This window comes from Oncorhynchus mykiss, chromosome 17 (genome assembly GCF_057628025.1).
Source record: "Oncorhynchus mykiss isolate SJ-2025 chromosome 17, ASM5762802v1, whole genome shotgun sequence".
Classification (NCBI taxonomy): domain Eukaryota; kingdom Metazoa; phylum Chordata; class Actinopteri; order Salmoniformes; family Salmonidae; genus Oncorhynchus; species Oncorhynchus mykiss.
In genome coordinates, this window is record NC_143038.1 from 67,461,607 (window position 1) to 67,479,885 (window position 18,279).

The following is an 18,279-nucleotide window of genomic DNA, read 5'->3' on the forward strand; positions in this document are numbered from 1 at the left end:
AGTGAGGATCTCTGATTGATCCAATGTTGACCTAAATGACTAATGATGATAAATACAATCCACCTGTGTGTAATCAAGTCTCCGTATAAATGCACCTGCACTGTGATAGTCTCAGAGGTCCGTTAAAAGCGCAGAGAGCATCATGAAGAATAAGGAACACACTAGGCAGGTCCGAGATACTGTTGTGAAGAAGTTTAAAGCCGGATTTGGATACAAAAAGATTTCCCAAGCTTTAAACATCCCAAGGAGCACTGTGCAAGCGATAATATTGAAATGGAAGGAGTATCAGACCACTGCAAATCTACCAAGACCTGGCCGTCCCTGTAAACTTTCAGCTCATACAAGGAGAAGACTGATCAGAGATGCAGCCAAGAGGCCCATGATCACTCTGGATGAACTGCAGAGATCTACAGCTGAGGTGGGAGACTCTGTCCATAGGACAACAATCAGTCGTATATTGCACAAATCTGGCCTTTATGGAAGAGTGGCAAGATGAAAGCCATTTCTTAAAGATATCCATAAAAAGTGTCGTTTAAAGTTTGCCACAAGCCACCTGGGAGACACACCAAACATGTGGAAGAAGGTGCTCTGGTCAGATGAAACCAAAATTGAACTTTTTGGCAACAATGTAAAACGTTATGTTTGGCGTAAAAGCAACACAGCTGAACACACCATGCCCACTGTCAAACATGGTGGTGGCAGCATCATGGTTTGGGCCTGCTTTTCTTCAGCAGGGACAGGGAAGATGGTTAATATTGATGGGAAGATGGATGGAGCCAAATACAGGACCATTCTGGAAGAAAACCTGATGGAGTCTGCAAAAGACCTGAGACTGGGACGGAGATTTGTCTTCCAACAAGACAATGATCCAAAACATAAAGCAAAATCTACAATGGAATGGTTCAAAAATAAACATATCCAGGTGTTAGAATGGCCAAGTCAAAGTCCAGACCTGAATCCAATCGAGAATCTGTGGAAAGAACTGAAAACTGCTGTTCACAAATGCTCTCCATCCAACCTCACTGAGCTCGAGCTGTTTTGCAAGGAGGAATGGGAAAAAATGTCAGTCTCTCGATGTGCAAAACTGATAGAGACATACCCCAAGTGACTTACAGCTGTAATCGCAGCAAAAGGTGGCGCTACAAAGTATTAACTTAAGGGGGCTGAATAATTTTGCACGCCCAATTTTTCAGTTTTTGATTTGTTAAAAAAGTTTGAAATATCCAATAAATGTTGTTCCACTTCATGATTGTGTCCCACTTGTTGTTGATTCTTCACAAAAAAATACAGTTTTATATCTTTATGTTTGAAGCCTGAAATGTGGCAAAGGGTCGCAAAGTTCAAGGGGGCCGAATACTTTCGCAAGGCACTGTATATTCATGCTACACACACATCGCATCTGCTGCTGCCAGACCTTTATTGTTATTGCTTAATGCGGCACAATTTAAACACTTGGACTCATGGGTGTTATTTATTAATTATAATCCTCAATGTCTCATCTTTCAGAACACATCGACTCCTCTTGACTTACAGCATTTCCCTCACTCAGACAACAACAAATGTGCAAAAGTATCCCGATTAGGGGGTGAAGCGGAGAACCTGAGCTCTGACGTCCATGTATAGCATGCTACTGTACAGCCACTGCGTTCCAATTTAGGGGCTTGTCAATGACAAAAAATGTAATTTTATACGGAATGACGGGGGCTGTAAGTGGAAAGGGCTACTAAGGGAAAAAAACATCACTTGCTAAAAATAGTCTTGAAATATGTAACTCATGTTTCTTGATTCAGACGAAGGTAAGCTATTGGATAACATGTATTATTTAATCTACTGACTGCAATTATCAGACGTCATTACCGCTATTCACTCCGCTATTCATTACCGCTATTCATTACCGCTATTCACTCCGCTATTCATTACCGCTATTCATTACCGCTTTTCATTACCGCTATTCATTACCGCTATTCATTACCGCTATTCATTACCGCTATTCACTCCACTATTCATTACCGCTATTCATTACCGCTATTCACTCCGCTATTCATTACCGCTATTCATTACCGCTATTCACTCCGCTATTCATTACCGCTATTCACTCCGCTATTCATTACCGCTATTCACTCCGCTATTCATTACCGCTATTCATTACCGCTATTCACGCCGCTATTCATTACCGCTATTCACTCCGCTATTCATTACCGCTATTCACTCCGCTATTCATTACCGCTATTCACGCCGCTATTCATTACCGCTATTCACTCCGCTATTCATTACCGCTATTCACGCCGCTATTCATTACCGCTATTCATTACCGCTATTCATTACCGCTATTCACTCCGCTATTCATTACCGCTATTCACCCTTCTTTTTAAGGCACATGGAATTTCCCCTCTTTTTAAGGTAAATCTGGTTTGCAGATTTATAAAACTAAATAAGTATATAAAACAAATGCAACAATTATGTAAGATTCATGTTCTTTTCTTCATAAGAATGGGCTAAAGCACATCAGCTGAGGGCAGATGTGTATCAGCGTAGGGCCTGGGGGACCTGAAAAGAGTGGGAACAAAAATATATCTCTTATGTCTCTTAGATATCGCACATAACTGAATGCCAACAACAAACATTAAAATCACAAAAAAATGTATTGGATGTAATTTATTGATCTGCTGTATTAACCTAACCTGGTTTGTTTAGTGTCCGTATTGAAGTTGAAAGTTCACACGTGATACTGGGAGCTGGATAGATTCTATTCTGACTTTCAGAGTCGTTGACCCGTGTAGCAGTCTTGACATCTGAACCCTGACACACAAACACACTCACTCACTCACAGACACACACATACAAACACAACCCCCCTCCCCCCCTAGCCCATTTAAAAAACATCACTGTTTATCTTTCTGTCCTCTCATCATTCTCCTCTCATCATTCTCCTCTCATCTCATCTTTCTTTACCAGAACAAAGGGTGTAAATTCTGTGGTGAGTCTATTGCGAGGTGTCATTTTTAGGTGTTGATGCAGAGTTTCCTGCCACCCGGGTGTGCACCAGAATAGGGCCGTCGTCTATACGTTTATTTTAAAACACACAACAGATTAGAAAATGGATAAGCAAGAAATGACACAAAAAAGTAGCGCAAAAATAGATTGTTGAGAAGTTGACGGTGGCAGGGTAGCCTAGTGGTTAGAGCGTTGGCCTAGTAACCAGAAGGTTGCAAGTTCATACCCCTGAGCTGACAAGGTACAAATCTGTTGTTCTTCCCCTGAACAGGCAGTTAACCCACTGTTCTAGGCCGTCATTGAAAATAAGAATTAGTTCTTAACTGACTTGCCTAGTTAAATAAAGGTAAAATAAATAAAAATAGTTGTTGTAAATATGAGGAAATTGGCACATGGCACCAATTTTTTTTCATCCTGTATTGTGATGCCAAGAAAAAATGTCATCCTCTGTCATCCTCTATTCTATTTTATTCATGATGTTTACTTCAACACCATGCTCACAGTGATGCCAACTGCTGCCAGATGGTTGCAGTTAAGAGGTTGGGCCAGTAACCACAAGGTTGCTGGTTCAAACCCCTGATCTGATTAGGTGAAAAATATGTCGCCGTGCCCTTGAGCAGGGCACTTAACCCTAATTGCTCGTGTAAATTGAGCGTCTGCTAAATTACTATTTTTTTTATTTATTATTATCAGCATAGTAATACACTAATTAGAAGTCCCCATGTGGATTTCCAATAGATTGAACAACAGCAGATCCGACTGGGTCACTATGCATTGGCATGACATGGACAGTATATTAGTTGTATCCGTAAAACTTTATTTGAAGAGTATCTACATAATAATAATGGTGGTTGTATTTCTCTTATGGACTAAGGACATCATAACACATTCATAAAGCCAAACCGAACACTTCCATGTAGCATACAAAGTCATGTTTGATTATGGTAGTATCCTTTCAGTTGGGCTCCGTTTTAGTTTTCATATAGCACCTATATCCTGTTTGTATTTACGTCAGTCAACGTACACCTGTAATATCCATTGACCTATTTATTTATTACTGAACAACAGGAAACTATAATATATCTTGGAACAAACAGGTTGGACCCAAACATAATCCAGGGGTCAGTGAGTTAGTTGGACCTATAATACAGTTCCCAGCCAGGTCAGGATAGACCAACTCTATTTTCTATTGTACGATTGTTGGCACCGTGGATGGAACTGGAACTAAGGCCTCCAGTGTTTTGAAATATGCGGGCCAGGGGGCCCTTAGGTTTGAGTGACACTTCACTGAGTGACAATGTGAAAGCCAGTGTTTGTTTACAGCCAGGCAGTAGCTTGGCTCGAGTGTGAGGGGAGAAGACTGACAGGGGCTAGGCTGGTCCACGCACACACACACACACACAACACACTTTCCTCCCCCTGGCCTAGGCCCTAGCCTACACACATCCCTGGTTTTATAGGAAAACACAACGCCAGGAACTTCTCAACCCCTCCAGAACAAAGACTCTTAAAAGTGGGATCCATTTCCTGCTGGTCTGAAACTGGATTTGGGAACCGCTGCTGTGGATCACCATTACTTAAACAAATCATAAAACACAACATGCAAGGCCCCACCTCTGCTTTCTGAAACAGGAGTCTGCACTGGGCACAGGGAGCTGCTGGGGATTTAATGGACCTTTTACAGCAGTGGGCTAAATCAGGGTCACACAGAGTGTTTCTTGGTACTCTTAAACAAATCTACTCTGAAAGAAAAGTATACACCTCACACACATGGTTATGGGCTTAAAACAAGAAGACACCTGTACCATGTCAGATATAGAGGTGAATTTTGAGTTTGCATCCCAATGTTACACTTTATATACATGGAAGAAGACTGAAATATAACAACACCGTTTGACATAGAAATACCAGATTTTCAGCAGGTTTTTTAAGTAATGTTTATTATTATAACATTAATAGCATTCCATCCATCCATCCATGAAGCCACTAGATCAGCAGCAGGAAAGGCAATGCTTTCTCTGTTTTTATTTCTATAATTTGACCAAATCATAAAACACAGCATGCACCCCAGGTGGAGCAGTCAGAGTTAGGACTCAGGGTTTATGTTCCAAGGCTTTTTCTGAGGAACTTTAAATAGAATAAAATGGCTTTTCCGTACTGCACAGAACACACAGAGTTTATTCAAACGTGGTCAGGGGAGAGGTGTGCATGGCATGAGAGTCTATCCTAACAGAGGATATGTTTCAAATTGATTATTGCATTGTTGAGTTTTGAGTTTGCAATAAAGGCATTTCACTGTATTTGTCCGTGTGACCTTGAAATTTAAAATGGTACCAATAGAAAAATAAAAGTAGAATGAGCCAATCACAGGACCTGCAGTGCTTTAGGAAGAATAAGGGACAGTTTGAAATGTACTGTGTTGGTGAGTGAGGGGGTTCCCAAAATAGGGGAGGGTTATCAAACTTGTTTTTATTTGCTTTGGGCAGCGTTGTGAGGTGTTTTTTTGGGGCACGGTGGAAGGTAGTGCATTTTACCCCTGGTTTACATTCGCACTTTTGCATGTTTTACTATATCATTTCTTCCATCCTTGACAGATTTCCTGATCTCCGTGCATGTGCCTCCCCTATATCAATGTGTTTTGGTACTTCCCTTATGCGCTACACTTATCCGCGCACTAACTATACCACAGGTCCATATAGGATAGACTGTCTATCCTGCCATCTAATCGTCATTCTTAGTGACAATAGTGCTAGATGGATCGTTTGTCCAGATCGGCAATAGGCTAACTAGTATCATACCACACATAAAAGCATTCAAAGCTGCACCAGTGTTCAATATAAGCAGAGGCCAGCTGTGTCATTGTTCATGAAAGAACAGTGAAGACATGAGACACGCAGCTCAAAAATATCCCGTATTTATCCTGTTTAGGGACAATACCCTTATCCTACCTAGACTATCCTACAACACCACAATGTAATAAATAATTGCATCATTCTTTTCAAGTGAGTAGAATTCTACTCTAGGCTGTAAACTACATTGAAAATATCAATTGAATAACCGCATAAAAGCCCTGTGATTTGAATATTTCATTCCATTTGGGTCCACTTGGATCAGTCGTGGGTATACTCTCGACAGTTTCTAAGGTCTAGAAAAACACAGAAGCAGACCAGTCTGGCTGTACTTTAAGTTCTGATTCTGAGATGTACTGTCTGTGGCGGATCATTATTCTCCCAAGTCTTCCTATAATGATGCGGCCACATATGCGCCCAAGTAGTCATATGATAATATCCACGCTTATAAACACAGGGTCACTACAGTTTTTGTTATGTGTTGTCGTAAACATTATTTTGAGTTAATTCTATATGAGGGTGGAGGTTGTGAAATTCATTTTTTACTTTTGAGGGGGAGGGTCATATGTTTAATGCTGGAGATGGGGGTGCATTTTATTTTACCCCCCCCCCCCCCCCCCCCTACATTTCGAACTGCCCCTAATAATGCACAATGTGCACACATTCTGCAACTCGAATGTGGTTAATGTGGTGAAGGGGTTATTTTTCTCCAGTGCGCAGCGCTTTCGTTTCGCGTGAGATGCCAATACACGCTGAGACCGCACCGCAGGATCATTTTTGACTACCAAAACAGAGGCTCTCGCTACTGGCAGTCGCGGTTTTCACAGCAGCAGAGTAGACGGACACGACGCGCCGGGGATGAGTTGGCAGGAAGAGCTGTTCGATTTTACATTAGTGGAACTTGACTTCGAGCAGCCCTGGCGAGCACAGTAGCTGCTGGAAGACTAGACCGTGTCTGTGACTACCCTGCCGCATTCACAAGCTCTCTGGCCGGGGAAAGTGACAGCATGGTGGTGGCCAAGGATTACCAGTATTACCTCGTCGTGAAGAGGGCGAACTGCTCTCCGGAGGTGCAGACAGTCAGCAGCAACATCCATCCGGCTAAAGAAGTGGAGGTATGTAGATAATGTAGGGAGTCTAATATGCGATATAACTCTCATAAATTGCATTAATTTATTGCAGTTTGCACACCGCGATTTTTTTTCTCTCTAAATAAGTTGGGCATGCATGCACTAAGTGGAGGCAACACTGACAGTGAGTGATGTGCAGACGGGGTTGCTGTGGATATTTAATAAAACAATGTTGCAAAAGTTGAATGCAGTCACTAAGGGAATGTTGACAAAATAGTATCGGCTGAAGGATTTGAGGACATTTAATGCCACATTTGTACTAATGATTGCACAACTATTTTTCATGTGAATCCCATTGTTATTAGTGTTATTATTGCTTTTGAAGTATGCATTATTATTTTGTATATAAATGTATTGCTGAGGTCCTATTATGTAAATGTTTACCCAAAAGTAGTTTGAGGAAGTTAAATGAGTCATGAGTAAAACCTTTGCCTGAGACCGGTTGTCTAATGTCTACTCTAGACTTTAGCTCAGCAGGTTAACACAGTCACGGCAAGTAGAAGACCAGGGTTCAAACCATTCACATCAGAGCAGAAGTCTCAGGCATTGATTGCACAGCTGATGTTTGCTCTGCTCTGCTGTGCTGTGGTGTGTTCTGTCTCTTCATTTTAACTTCTCAACTTAACCAGCCGATTTCACATAGTTATTTCATTTATAATGTTTTGTACCTTCAGCGTTTCATACTGGTGAACACGGTGACCTTTTATTCAAGTCTCTTTAGCTGTTCTGTCACAGATGAGTCAGTCAAAAGCTGTGCTCAGCTTTCTTCACAGATATACAGTACAAACTACCCTTGGGGGCATGAGAAGAGAACGGAGTGGCACCCTTTAAAATATCACACACACATCACGGGATCTGTTACAAGATGACGATCGTAGACTTGAATGAATGGTTTCTTTCTCATCTATGGCCGGAGGTTTGTTGTTGCACCAGAGAACATAAGAGAAGCAGCGTAGAGGTGTTGTGACGTTGAACTGGAGAGCTTAGACGTTCACAATTCCCAGCTGATTGATGGTAGAGTGACCGGGAAGATGTTTGATCTTGCTAGCTGTGTGGAGGTAAATGGGTCTCACAGCGACATGTCATTGGACAGTAGCCAACATCTCATGAATACAGCTGTTAGGATGAATTATTTATTGGGATAGGACTGAAGTGAGTGGTCTGAGCCAAATTATGCTGCTTTTCTATTCTATTCTAGCTATTCTAGCTATTCTAGCTATTCTATTATATTCTATTCTATTCTAGCTATTCTAGCTATTCTATTCTATTCTATTCTATTCTATTCTAGCTATTCTATTCTATTCTAGCTATTCTATTCTATTCTATTCTAGCTATTCTATTCTATTCTATTCTAGCTATTCTATTCTATTCTATTATATTATATTCTATTCTAGCTACCAGGACCAAATACAAATAATATCAAATAATTAAGTTGGGAATTAAAAAGTATATTCTGTCTGGTGCGTTTATCCAAGTACTATGAGAGAACATAATGTGCTCATTCCACTTTTACATTGCAGACTATGAGGTGGATGTTGAATTACTACTTTTGTTATTATGATGGTGAATGCTACCATTTCTGGCCATATGAAACTTGACTGAAGTGTTTGTTTCATTTGACATTTGACATTTGAGTCATTTAAAAGTCATTTATCCAGAGCGTCTTACTGGAGCAATTAGGGTTAAGTGCCTTCCTGTATAAAATATGGTCTGACTCTGATACAGTGAGTCAATGCAGCATGACGATACAGTACTAATTCAAGCTGTCTGCCCCCAAGTCTTTGTCTTTGAAAAGTCAAGACTCCTATCTGGTCAATACTGTAGTAAGGAATAGTCATGTTTTCACGGAAGGACTACTAAGACCCTGGCCTTTATAACAGTAGAGAGAACACCCCTGTGGCAATGTTGGGTCGGGGGCAGGGACGGGGACTGAGACCCCCCACCGCACAACATGAGTGTTCCTATTGCTCATTCTAACAGGAAGCTCAGAAGTACAGCTAAGCTACTGTGGAGCCCTGTGTCAGCAGCCTCTGACATGAGAGTCACACAGTGTCTGGTCAGACTCTGAAGGTTCTGGGAAGAGGGAAGGAGGGAGTGAGGGAGGGGGAAAAGCACAAGAAATAAAGACAAGACTGTGAGGAAAGAGAGGAGAGAAGAGAGTTGAATGTGGACGACAAGCCATCTGTCCCGGGTAGCTGATCATTAACACACACACAGATCAGCTCATATATAGCTTTCCCAGAGAGTCACCACCTCACCTCGCTGCTCTCGTCCCCTCCCAGCCTCACAGCCTTTTTCCTCTGTCGGATCAGTTGCCTGCAGTCCTGTTCTTCCATGTTGTTGTTACCAACCTAAATCTTCTAAAACCATTACTTTCAACACATCTGTTTCTCTCTCGCTGCCTTCTAAGTCACTCTCTGGGCCTTGGGAATATTATTTATTGACCCACCGGTACTTACACTTCCTGGCAACATCTCTAGCTGACCCTGAGTATGGTAGTACTCTTTCATCTTGAAAAATGTTACATACTGTAACTCTTTTATTCATGGTTGTCATAACAGGATTCTGAATGTTACATACAGGATTTCTGACCAACCTGGAAATTGCAAGAGAAGTCCCATTTATTTCGACACTTTACGTTGAGCATTTCAAGAGAAGTCCCATTTATTTAGACACTTTACGTTGAGCATTTCAAGAGAAGTCCCATTTATTTCGATACTTTACGTTGAGCATTTGTTCTTAGTTACTTAATAACTCATTTTTCATTTCAGTCATTTAGAAGATGCTCTTATCCAGAGCAAATAGGGTTAAGTGCCTTGTTCAAGGGCACATCAACAGCTTTTTCACCTAGTCAGCTCATGGATTCAACCTGAATCTGAAATCAGTCATCCAGTCAGTCATCAAGAATTCACTACATTCTCAGAAAAAAAGGGTTAAGGGACATTATTGTTCCCGCGGGTACAAAAATATCTATTTAGACATAATATATTTTTAGAGGTACATATGGGCAATTCCACGGTAACAGAGTGATACTGAGACTCAAATAAAAACCAATGATTGCAATGTTGAACAAGCCATACAACTCAATTTCCACTAAACATTTGACAAAAACACATTTATTTGAAGAACAGTGCAGATGCAAAGTTTGGTAACAGAATGACGGTTTTGGAAATTGTTAGAAGTTGTCCTTGTGAATGGATTTGCTTGTTTGACTTTGCAATCATTGTTTTTTGTTTGACATACATTTTAAAGTGAAACATCTTAGTCTCAGCATCTCTCTGATATCGTGGAATTGCCCCACATATAACCTCACTTGGTAGTGTTCGGTATATTTTAGGGTAGATGTGCAGATAATCTTGTATAATGGTGCATTTTTGTAACCAATATTTTGAATATAAAGGTACAACATCACTCTCTTAAACCACGTCCATCATTTTCAATTTCCCAGCATGCTCCATTGTACCTGGAATTTTTGAATTGTTTATTTCAATGTGTGTTTTTGCAGACACATTGATTAGTACTTGTGCCACACAAAGATAAATAGCACATTTCTAAACTAATCTGTTAGTAGTTGGACTTATTGCACCCGTTACTTACATTTGAGTAATTTAGCAGACACTCTTATCTAGAGCAACATACAGTAGTGAGCATATACATTTTCATACATTGTTTGTACTGGTCCTCCGTGGGAATCAAACCCACAATCCCAGCATTGCAAGTGACATGCTCTACCAACTGAGCCACATGGGACTTGTTCAAATAGTATAGGTAGTCTCCTTTATCAATTTTCCCTACCTTGGCAGTCATTGTAAATGCAGGTTGCGTGTTATTAAAAGTTTAAAAAAAATATTTAAAAAATCCTAACTCTTTATGGCTTTCTGTAGGAATTACATAACACTTTGCAAGCCAGGGTATTGTGATTTGCCCGATAAGTTTCAGATCACTGGGTAAAGCTAGACTGTGAAAGTAAGGCCTTTATATGTAATATATTGTCATAAAGAGGTTAATTTCAATTATAAAATATTCTCTTATGCACTCATTTTGCAGAAAAGCTACAGGACTGAAAGTCATTGAATGCAACGACCATGTCTCTGTCACTAGCAAACACAGTCATGGGTGGTACTGGTAACTAAACATTTCGCTTACATGGCACCCTGGGAAATATGCAAATAATGTTTTACACTCAACAGTGCTACCCTAAAAAGGCAATTGTTTTACATTTTCCAATGTCCCCTACGGTACACTATTGTCTCTTTTAAGGTACGAACTGCAAGGGTACAATTATGTACCTATAACTAAAGGTTCAAAGGTGGTACCATCCAGGGTACCACTACAGTGACAAGCGTTTGTAGGCCCCACGAGGCCCGGGAACCTGGCAGCCACGTCTGGATAGCGTTAGTTTGCCAGCCAGACAGGATGTCAGCTTTGGCTGTGACAGGGAGATAGGAGTCCAGCCAGGACAGGCAGTGCTTTACTGATTGTATGAACTATGAACAGAACATAAGCTGCGATTAGTGCCAACCTATTAGTCTCTGACTCACCTCACCGGGAAGAACTAGGTGTTCTGACTGAAATCTGTTTTTTTGTTGTGTTTTATCGACGTTTCAATGAGCAAGTTTATCAGCTGAAAAATTCTGATGAAGTATTTTTAAGTGCCTGAATACGTAACACATTTTCTCATCATAATTCTTTCAATTTTAGTAAATAAAATCAAATACAATTTTATTGGTCACATACACATGGTTAGCAGATGATAATGCGAGTGTAGCGAAACGCTTGTGCTTCTAGTTCCGACCATGCAGTAAAATCTAACAAGTAATCTAACAATTTCACAACAACTACTTTATACACACAAGTGTAAAGGAATGAATAAGAATATGTACATATATTCTTATGGTTGAGCGATGTCCGAACGGCATAGGCAAGATGCAGTAGATGGCATAGAGTACAGTATATACATATGAGATGAGTAATGTAGGGTATGAAAACATTCTATGAAGTGGCATTGTTTAAAGTGGCTAGTGATACATTACATCAAGATGGCAAGATGCAGTAGATGGCATAGAGTACAGTATATACATATGAGATGAGTAATGTAGTGTATGTAAACATTGTATAAAGTGACATTGTTTATAAAGTGACCAGTGATACATTTATTACATCCAATTTTGAATTATTAAAGTGGCTAGAATTTTGAGTCCGATTTGAGTGGTGGTTGTAGCAGTTCTGTGCGTAGTTGGGAGGAAATATAGGCCTACAGATAAACCAGGTTGAATGTTTGCTTTTGTTTATGTGAAAAATGAGGAGGTGAGTGTATCTAAAATAAATGTTGACGTTTATAAACAAATCACTTCTGTAGCGTGGTATAGTCCCACCCCACCCCCTACACACACACACACACACACACACACAGCTCTTTTCTGTGAGATCTTTGTGACACTAACACTGGGAATCGATGACTGCTTCTTTGTTGATGTGATATACAGACAAGTTGTTTTTATAAATAAATTAAAGTTGCCACAAAACTCTTCATTGCTGCTGGATTTCCTCCTAATTATTTGCGTTATCACAGGCACAAGAGATACGAGAACACAATGAAGTGTGTTACAGTGTTGTAAATCTGGTGTTCCACCACCATGTAATTAACCAACATGTAAAACCACTATGTGCATTGATTTACTAGTTCCAATCCAGGACAGGCAGCTTGGAGGCATGTTCAGACCGACATCAGGACATATTGAGCTGTGGGCCCCACGCCACGGCCTAATCTCACCCTCGGTGTGTGTGTGTGTGTGCGTGTGCGTGTGTGCGTGTGCGTGTGCGTGTGTGTGTGTCTGTGTGTGTGTGTCTGTGTGTGTGTGTCTGTGTGTGTGTGTGTGTGTGTGTGTGTGTCTGTGTCTGTGTGTGTGTGTGTGTCTGTGTGTGTGTGTGTGTGTGTGTGTGGTGCTGTATTGCTGCTCTCATGTTGAGATGTGATTAACATAACTCCCGTGGGCCAGTTTGATCAGCCCAGTATAGAAACATAATATACAGTTCCAACAGGTGTTAAGTTGAAGGATATTATTAGGAGATTTTCTGAGATCGGGCTTTATATGGACATAGCCCCGGGAAGATGTTGGAGGGCGGGGGGCATTTTGCCAGCACTACAGACGGCTATATCGGTCTGCTAATACAGGACTAGTAAAAGCTCAGTGCACTACTTTTGTGAAATATATTTGTATTAATATATTTTTTTTATTCTTATTTTTCAGGGGGTGCTGCAGCACACTCAGAACCCCTACTTCCTGCAGCACACTCAGAACCCCTACTTCCTGCAGCACACTCAGAACCCCTACTTCCTGCAGCACACTCAGAACCCCTACTTCCTGCAGCACACTCAGAACCCCTACTTCCTGCAGCACACTCAGAACCCCTACTTCCTGCAGCACACTCAGAACCCCTACTTCCTGCAGCACACTCAGAACCCCTACTTCCTGCAGCACACTCAGAACCCCTACTTCCTGCAGCACACTCAGAACCCCTACTTCCTGCAGCACACTCAGAACCCCTACTTCCTGCAGCACACTCATAACCCCTACTTCCTGCAGCACACTCAGAACCCCTACTTCCTGCAGCACACTCAGAACCCCTACTTCCTGCAGCACACTCAGAACCCCTACTTCCTGCAGCACACTCAGAACCCCTACTTCCTGCAGCTTTGCATATGAGAGACCTAGATAATTATGCAAGGTTTGTTTATACATCTGTTCTTTTTTAGAACAACCAAACCATGTGTCTGAATTTGTCTGTTTGTGCAAGTCGAAAGATATAATAAAACGAAAGGAAAGAAAAGTAGACATTGGAAAAGACAGTGTAAGAAAGACATTCAGGGTTTATGAGGTCAAACACACAAAGGAAGACAACGTTTGAAAGAGCGATACACTCTATTGTATCTAATCAGTTGATGAAGTGGTAAACAGATAACAGGTGAAGTAACTTTTCCTATAGTCTGATATGTCTTTCGTCATACCTCTACTACCTCTGTACTATCTATCTGCCCTGTAGAGATCAGTCTCTACTAGCTCTGTACTATCTATCTGCCCTGTAGTACAGAGCTAGTAGAGACTGATCTCTACAGGGCAGATAGATAGTACAGAGCTAGTAGAGACTGATCTCTACAGGGCAGATAGATAGTATAGAGGTAGTAGAGACTGATCTCTACAGGGCAGATAGATAGTACAGAGCTAGTAGAGACTGATCTCTACAGGGCAGATAGATAGTACAGAGCTAGTAGAGACTGATCTCTACAGGGCAGATAGAGAGTACAGAGCTAGTAGAGACTGATCTCTACAGGGCAGATAGATAGTACAGAACTAGTAGAGACTGATCTCTACAGGGCAGATAGATAGTACAGAGCTAGTAGAGACTGATCTCTACAGGGCATATAGATAGTACAGAGCTAGTAGAGACTGATCTCTACAGGGCAGATAGATAGTACAGAGCTAGTAGAGACTGATCTCTATCTATCTGCCCTGTAGAGATCAGTCTCTACTAGCTCTGTACTATCTATATGCCCTGTAGAGATCAGTCTCTACTAGCTCTGTACTATCTATCTGCCCTGTAGAGATCAGTCTCTACTAGTTCTGTACTATCTATCTGCCCTGTAGAGATCAGTCTCTACTAGCTCTGTACTCTCTATCTGCCCTGTAGAGATCAGTCTCTACTAGCTCTGTACTATCTATCTGCCCTGTAGAGATCAGTCTCTACTAGCTCTGTACTATCTATCTCCCCTGTAGAGATCAGAGCCTCTCAGTGAGACAGGGGATGTACTAAATGACTGAGGGAGCTGCTGCTGTTGATAATGACATTGATTGGCAAGTCAATTTAAAATAGCAGAACAGATTGTGTGTTTTATGCCAGAGTAGCAGAGCCTTGAGGTCCTAGAGCTAAATTCAGCCAGTCTGTTGTTGCATAAGTAGTATTGAAACAACATCATTTGTTTCAATCAGGTGTATTTGTCCAGGGTTACAATACAGTCTGTTGGGGGTTCTGGAGGACCAGGGATACAATACAATCTGTTGGGGGTTCTGGAGGACCAGGGTTACAATACAATCTGTTGGGGGTTCTGGAGGACCAGGGTTACAATACAATCTGTTGGGGGTTCTGGAGGACCAGGGTTACAATACAGTCTGTTGGGGGTTCTGGAGGACCAGGGTTACAATACAATCTGTTGGGGGTTCTGGAGGACCAGGGTTACAATACAATCTGTTGGGGGTTCTGGAGGACCAGGGTTACAATACAGTCTGTTGGGGGTTCTGGAGGACCAGGGTTACAATACAATCTGTTGGGGGTTCTGGAGGACAAGGGTTACAATACAATCTGTTGGGGGTTCTGGAGGACCAGGGTTACAATACAGTCTGTTGGGGGTTCTGGAGGACCAGGGTTACAATACAGTCTGTTGGGGGTTCTGGAGGACCAGGGTTACAATACAATCTGTTGGGGGTTCTGGAGGACCAGGGTTACAATACAATCTGTTGGGGGTTCTGGAGGACCAGGGTTACAATACAGTCTGTTGGGGGTTCTGGAGGACCAGGGTTACAATACAATCTGTTGGGGGTTCTGGAGGACCAGGGTTACAATACAATCTGTTGGGGGTTCTGGAGGACCAGGGTTACAATACAATCTGTTGGGGGTTCTGGAGGACCAGGGTTACAATACAATCTGTTGGGGGTTCTGGAGGACCAGGGTTACAATACAATCTGTTGGGGGTTCTGGAGGACCAGGGTTACAATACAATCTGTTGGGGGTTCTGGAGGACCAGGGTTACAATACAGTCTGTTGGGGGTTCTGGAGGACCAGGGTTACAATACAATCTGTTGGGGGTTCTGGAGGACCAGGGTTACAATACAATCTGTTGGGGGTTCTGGAGGACCAGGGTTACAATACAGTCTGTTGGGGGTTCTGGAGGACCAGGGTTACAATACAATCTGTTGGGGGTTCTGGAGGACCAGGGTTACAATACAGTCTGTTGGGGGTTCTGGAGGACCAGGGTTACAATACAATCTGTTGGGGGTTCTGGAGGACCAGGGTTACAATACAGTCTGATGGGGGTTCTGGAGGACCAGGGTTACAATACAGTCTGTTGGGGGTTCTGGAGGACCAGGGTTACAATACAATCTGTTGGGGGTTCTGGAGGACCAGGGTTACAATACAGTCTGATGGGGGTTCTGGAGGACCAGGGTTACAATACAATCTGTTGGGGGTTCTGGAGGACCAGGGTTACAATACAGTCTGTTGGGGGTTCTGGAGGACCAGGGTTGGGAAACACTGACCTATATAGTGCACTACTTTAGACCACAGCCATATGGGGACATGGTCAAAAGTAGTGCACTTTGTAGAGGAATGGGGTGCTATTTGGGATACATCCTAAGGAAGCAAGTAGGCTTTGATTAAATAGGGAATGGATCCCATTGTGAATAGATGGTAGATACTGATCAAATTGACACCATTTGTACAGTCTGATTTGTACTGTCACCCACTTCTCTATAAGGAACTGTGTATTATTTACTGGCCCTGCTTTTTACTGCAGAACCACAACTGTCTGTGTGTCTGTCTGTGTGTCTGTGTCTGTCTGTGTGTATGTGTGTGTGTGTCTGTCTGTCTGTCTGTCTGTCTGTCTGTCTGTCTGTCTGTCTGTCTGTCTGTCTGTCTGTCTGTCTGTCTGTCTGTCTGTCTGTCTGTCTTTGTGTGTGTGTGTGTGTGTGTGTGTGTGTGTGTGTGTGTGTGTGTGTGTGTGTGTGTGTGTGTGTGTGTGTGTGTGTGTGTGTGTGTACATGTGTGTACGTGTGAAGCAGGTGAGTGTGAATTGTGAAGAGGGAGTATTCGGTCTGAAAATACTGTTTTCCCAAAATACTGATCAAATAGCTGCAGTGACGTCACAGGGCGCCTGAGAGAGAGGAGAGAGCAGGAGAGAGGTGAGAGCAGGAGAGAGGAGAGAGCAGGAGAGGAGAGAGCAGGAGAGAGACGAGAGCAGGAGAGAGCAGGAGAGAGGCGAGAGCAGGAGAGAGGCGAGAGCAGGAGAGAGGCGAGAGCAGGAGAGAGGAGAGAGCAGGAGAGAGGAGAGAGCAGGAGAGAGGAGAGAGCAGGAGAGAGGCGAGAGCAGGAGAGAGGAGAGAGCAGGAGAGGGGAGAGAGCAGGAGAGAGGAGAGAGCAGGAGAAGGGAGAGAGCAGGAGAGAGGAGAGAGCAGGAGAGAGGCGAGAGCAGGAGAGAGGCGAGAGCAGGAGAGAGGAGAGAGCAGGAGAGAGGAGAGAGCAGGAGAGAGGAGAGAGCAGGAGAGAGGAGAGAGCAGGAGAGAGGAGAGAGCAGGAGAGGGGAGAGAGCAGGAGAGAGGAGAGAGCAGGAGAAGGGAGAGAGCAGGAGAGAGGAGAGAGCAGGAGAGAGGAGAGAGGAAATTGAGGATGGGAGAGTAGAGTATTATTGCTGCTGAGGGTTTGCAGGTAGCAGACATTCTCTTTCCGTCAGCCTGTTTCCCCTGATGATTCTGACTGACTGCAACCACTGGAGTGTGGATCTCTTCTTCTGTTGTCCTGATGGAGTGATGCAGAATGAAGGGCATCCACTGTCTTTAATCTGCCTCACACACCAGTCTACACCCTCATCTTGTCTTCATCTATGCTGACTTTTATGGGATGTTTCTTTCCTCTATGTGCTGTTAATGTTTGTATCTGACTGTGTGTTCACAACAAGATGTCTCTCTGTGTCTACCGTGTTCTAGGAGCCCAGTAACAAGCGGGTGAAGCCCCTGTCCCGCGTCACCTCGTTGGCCAACCTCATACCTCCAGTCAAGACTGCTCCTCTGAAGCGCATAGGACAAACACTGCAGGTACAACAGTACACCACATCATAAGATAGCTATACTGATAAATATGACCACAGAGGACAACCACTGCAGGTACATTTAAATAGTGACTAAATGCTTAATTAACGTCGTTAGTAACACTTTACAAATACAACCTAGAGGTTTAATACGTCATCCTGAGGTTATAATGCATTGTAACGCTTGTCATAAGCATGTATGACCCTCTTATAAGGTCTCATTATCATCTCATCATGATCATGATACTAAGTAACTTAGCTGATGGTGTGTTTGGCCGTCCCAGAAAGCCCAGCCATATAGCCAGCTAATCGGTGATGTTCTACGGAGAAATCAATCACTTTCCACTAAGTACGCCAGCCCTCCTCTGACCGGTGTGTGATGTCATGGCCGTGTTGTGATATGTTCTGGGTGGTGTTATTATGCAACACGAGGCTCAGTGATTGAAAGGTG

At 42.6% G+C, this 18,279-nt stretch overlaps 1 protein-coding gene across 3 annotated transcripts in view; it reads left to right on the top strand.

Annotated features, from left to right (window-relative positions):
• The window catches only part of LOC110493277 (rho guanine nucleotide exchange factor 3), a 104,365-nt gene that overhangs the window by 67,723 nt on the left and 18,363 nt on the right, over positions 1-18,279 (top strand). For 2 of the 3 annotated variants that reach the window (XM_036950798.2, XM_036950800.2), the window contains one exon: positions 17,728-17,835. In XM_036950798.2, coding sequence (XP_036806693.2) covers positions 17,728-17,835 — 108 coding nt within the window. Of the gene's footprint in view, positions 1-6,343; positions 6,959-17,727; positions 17,836-18,279 lie in introns of those variants that run through there. The other variant, XM_036950799.2, reaches the window with a different exon arrangement.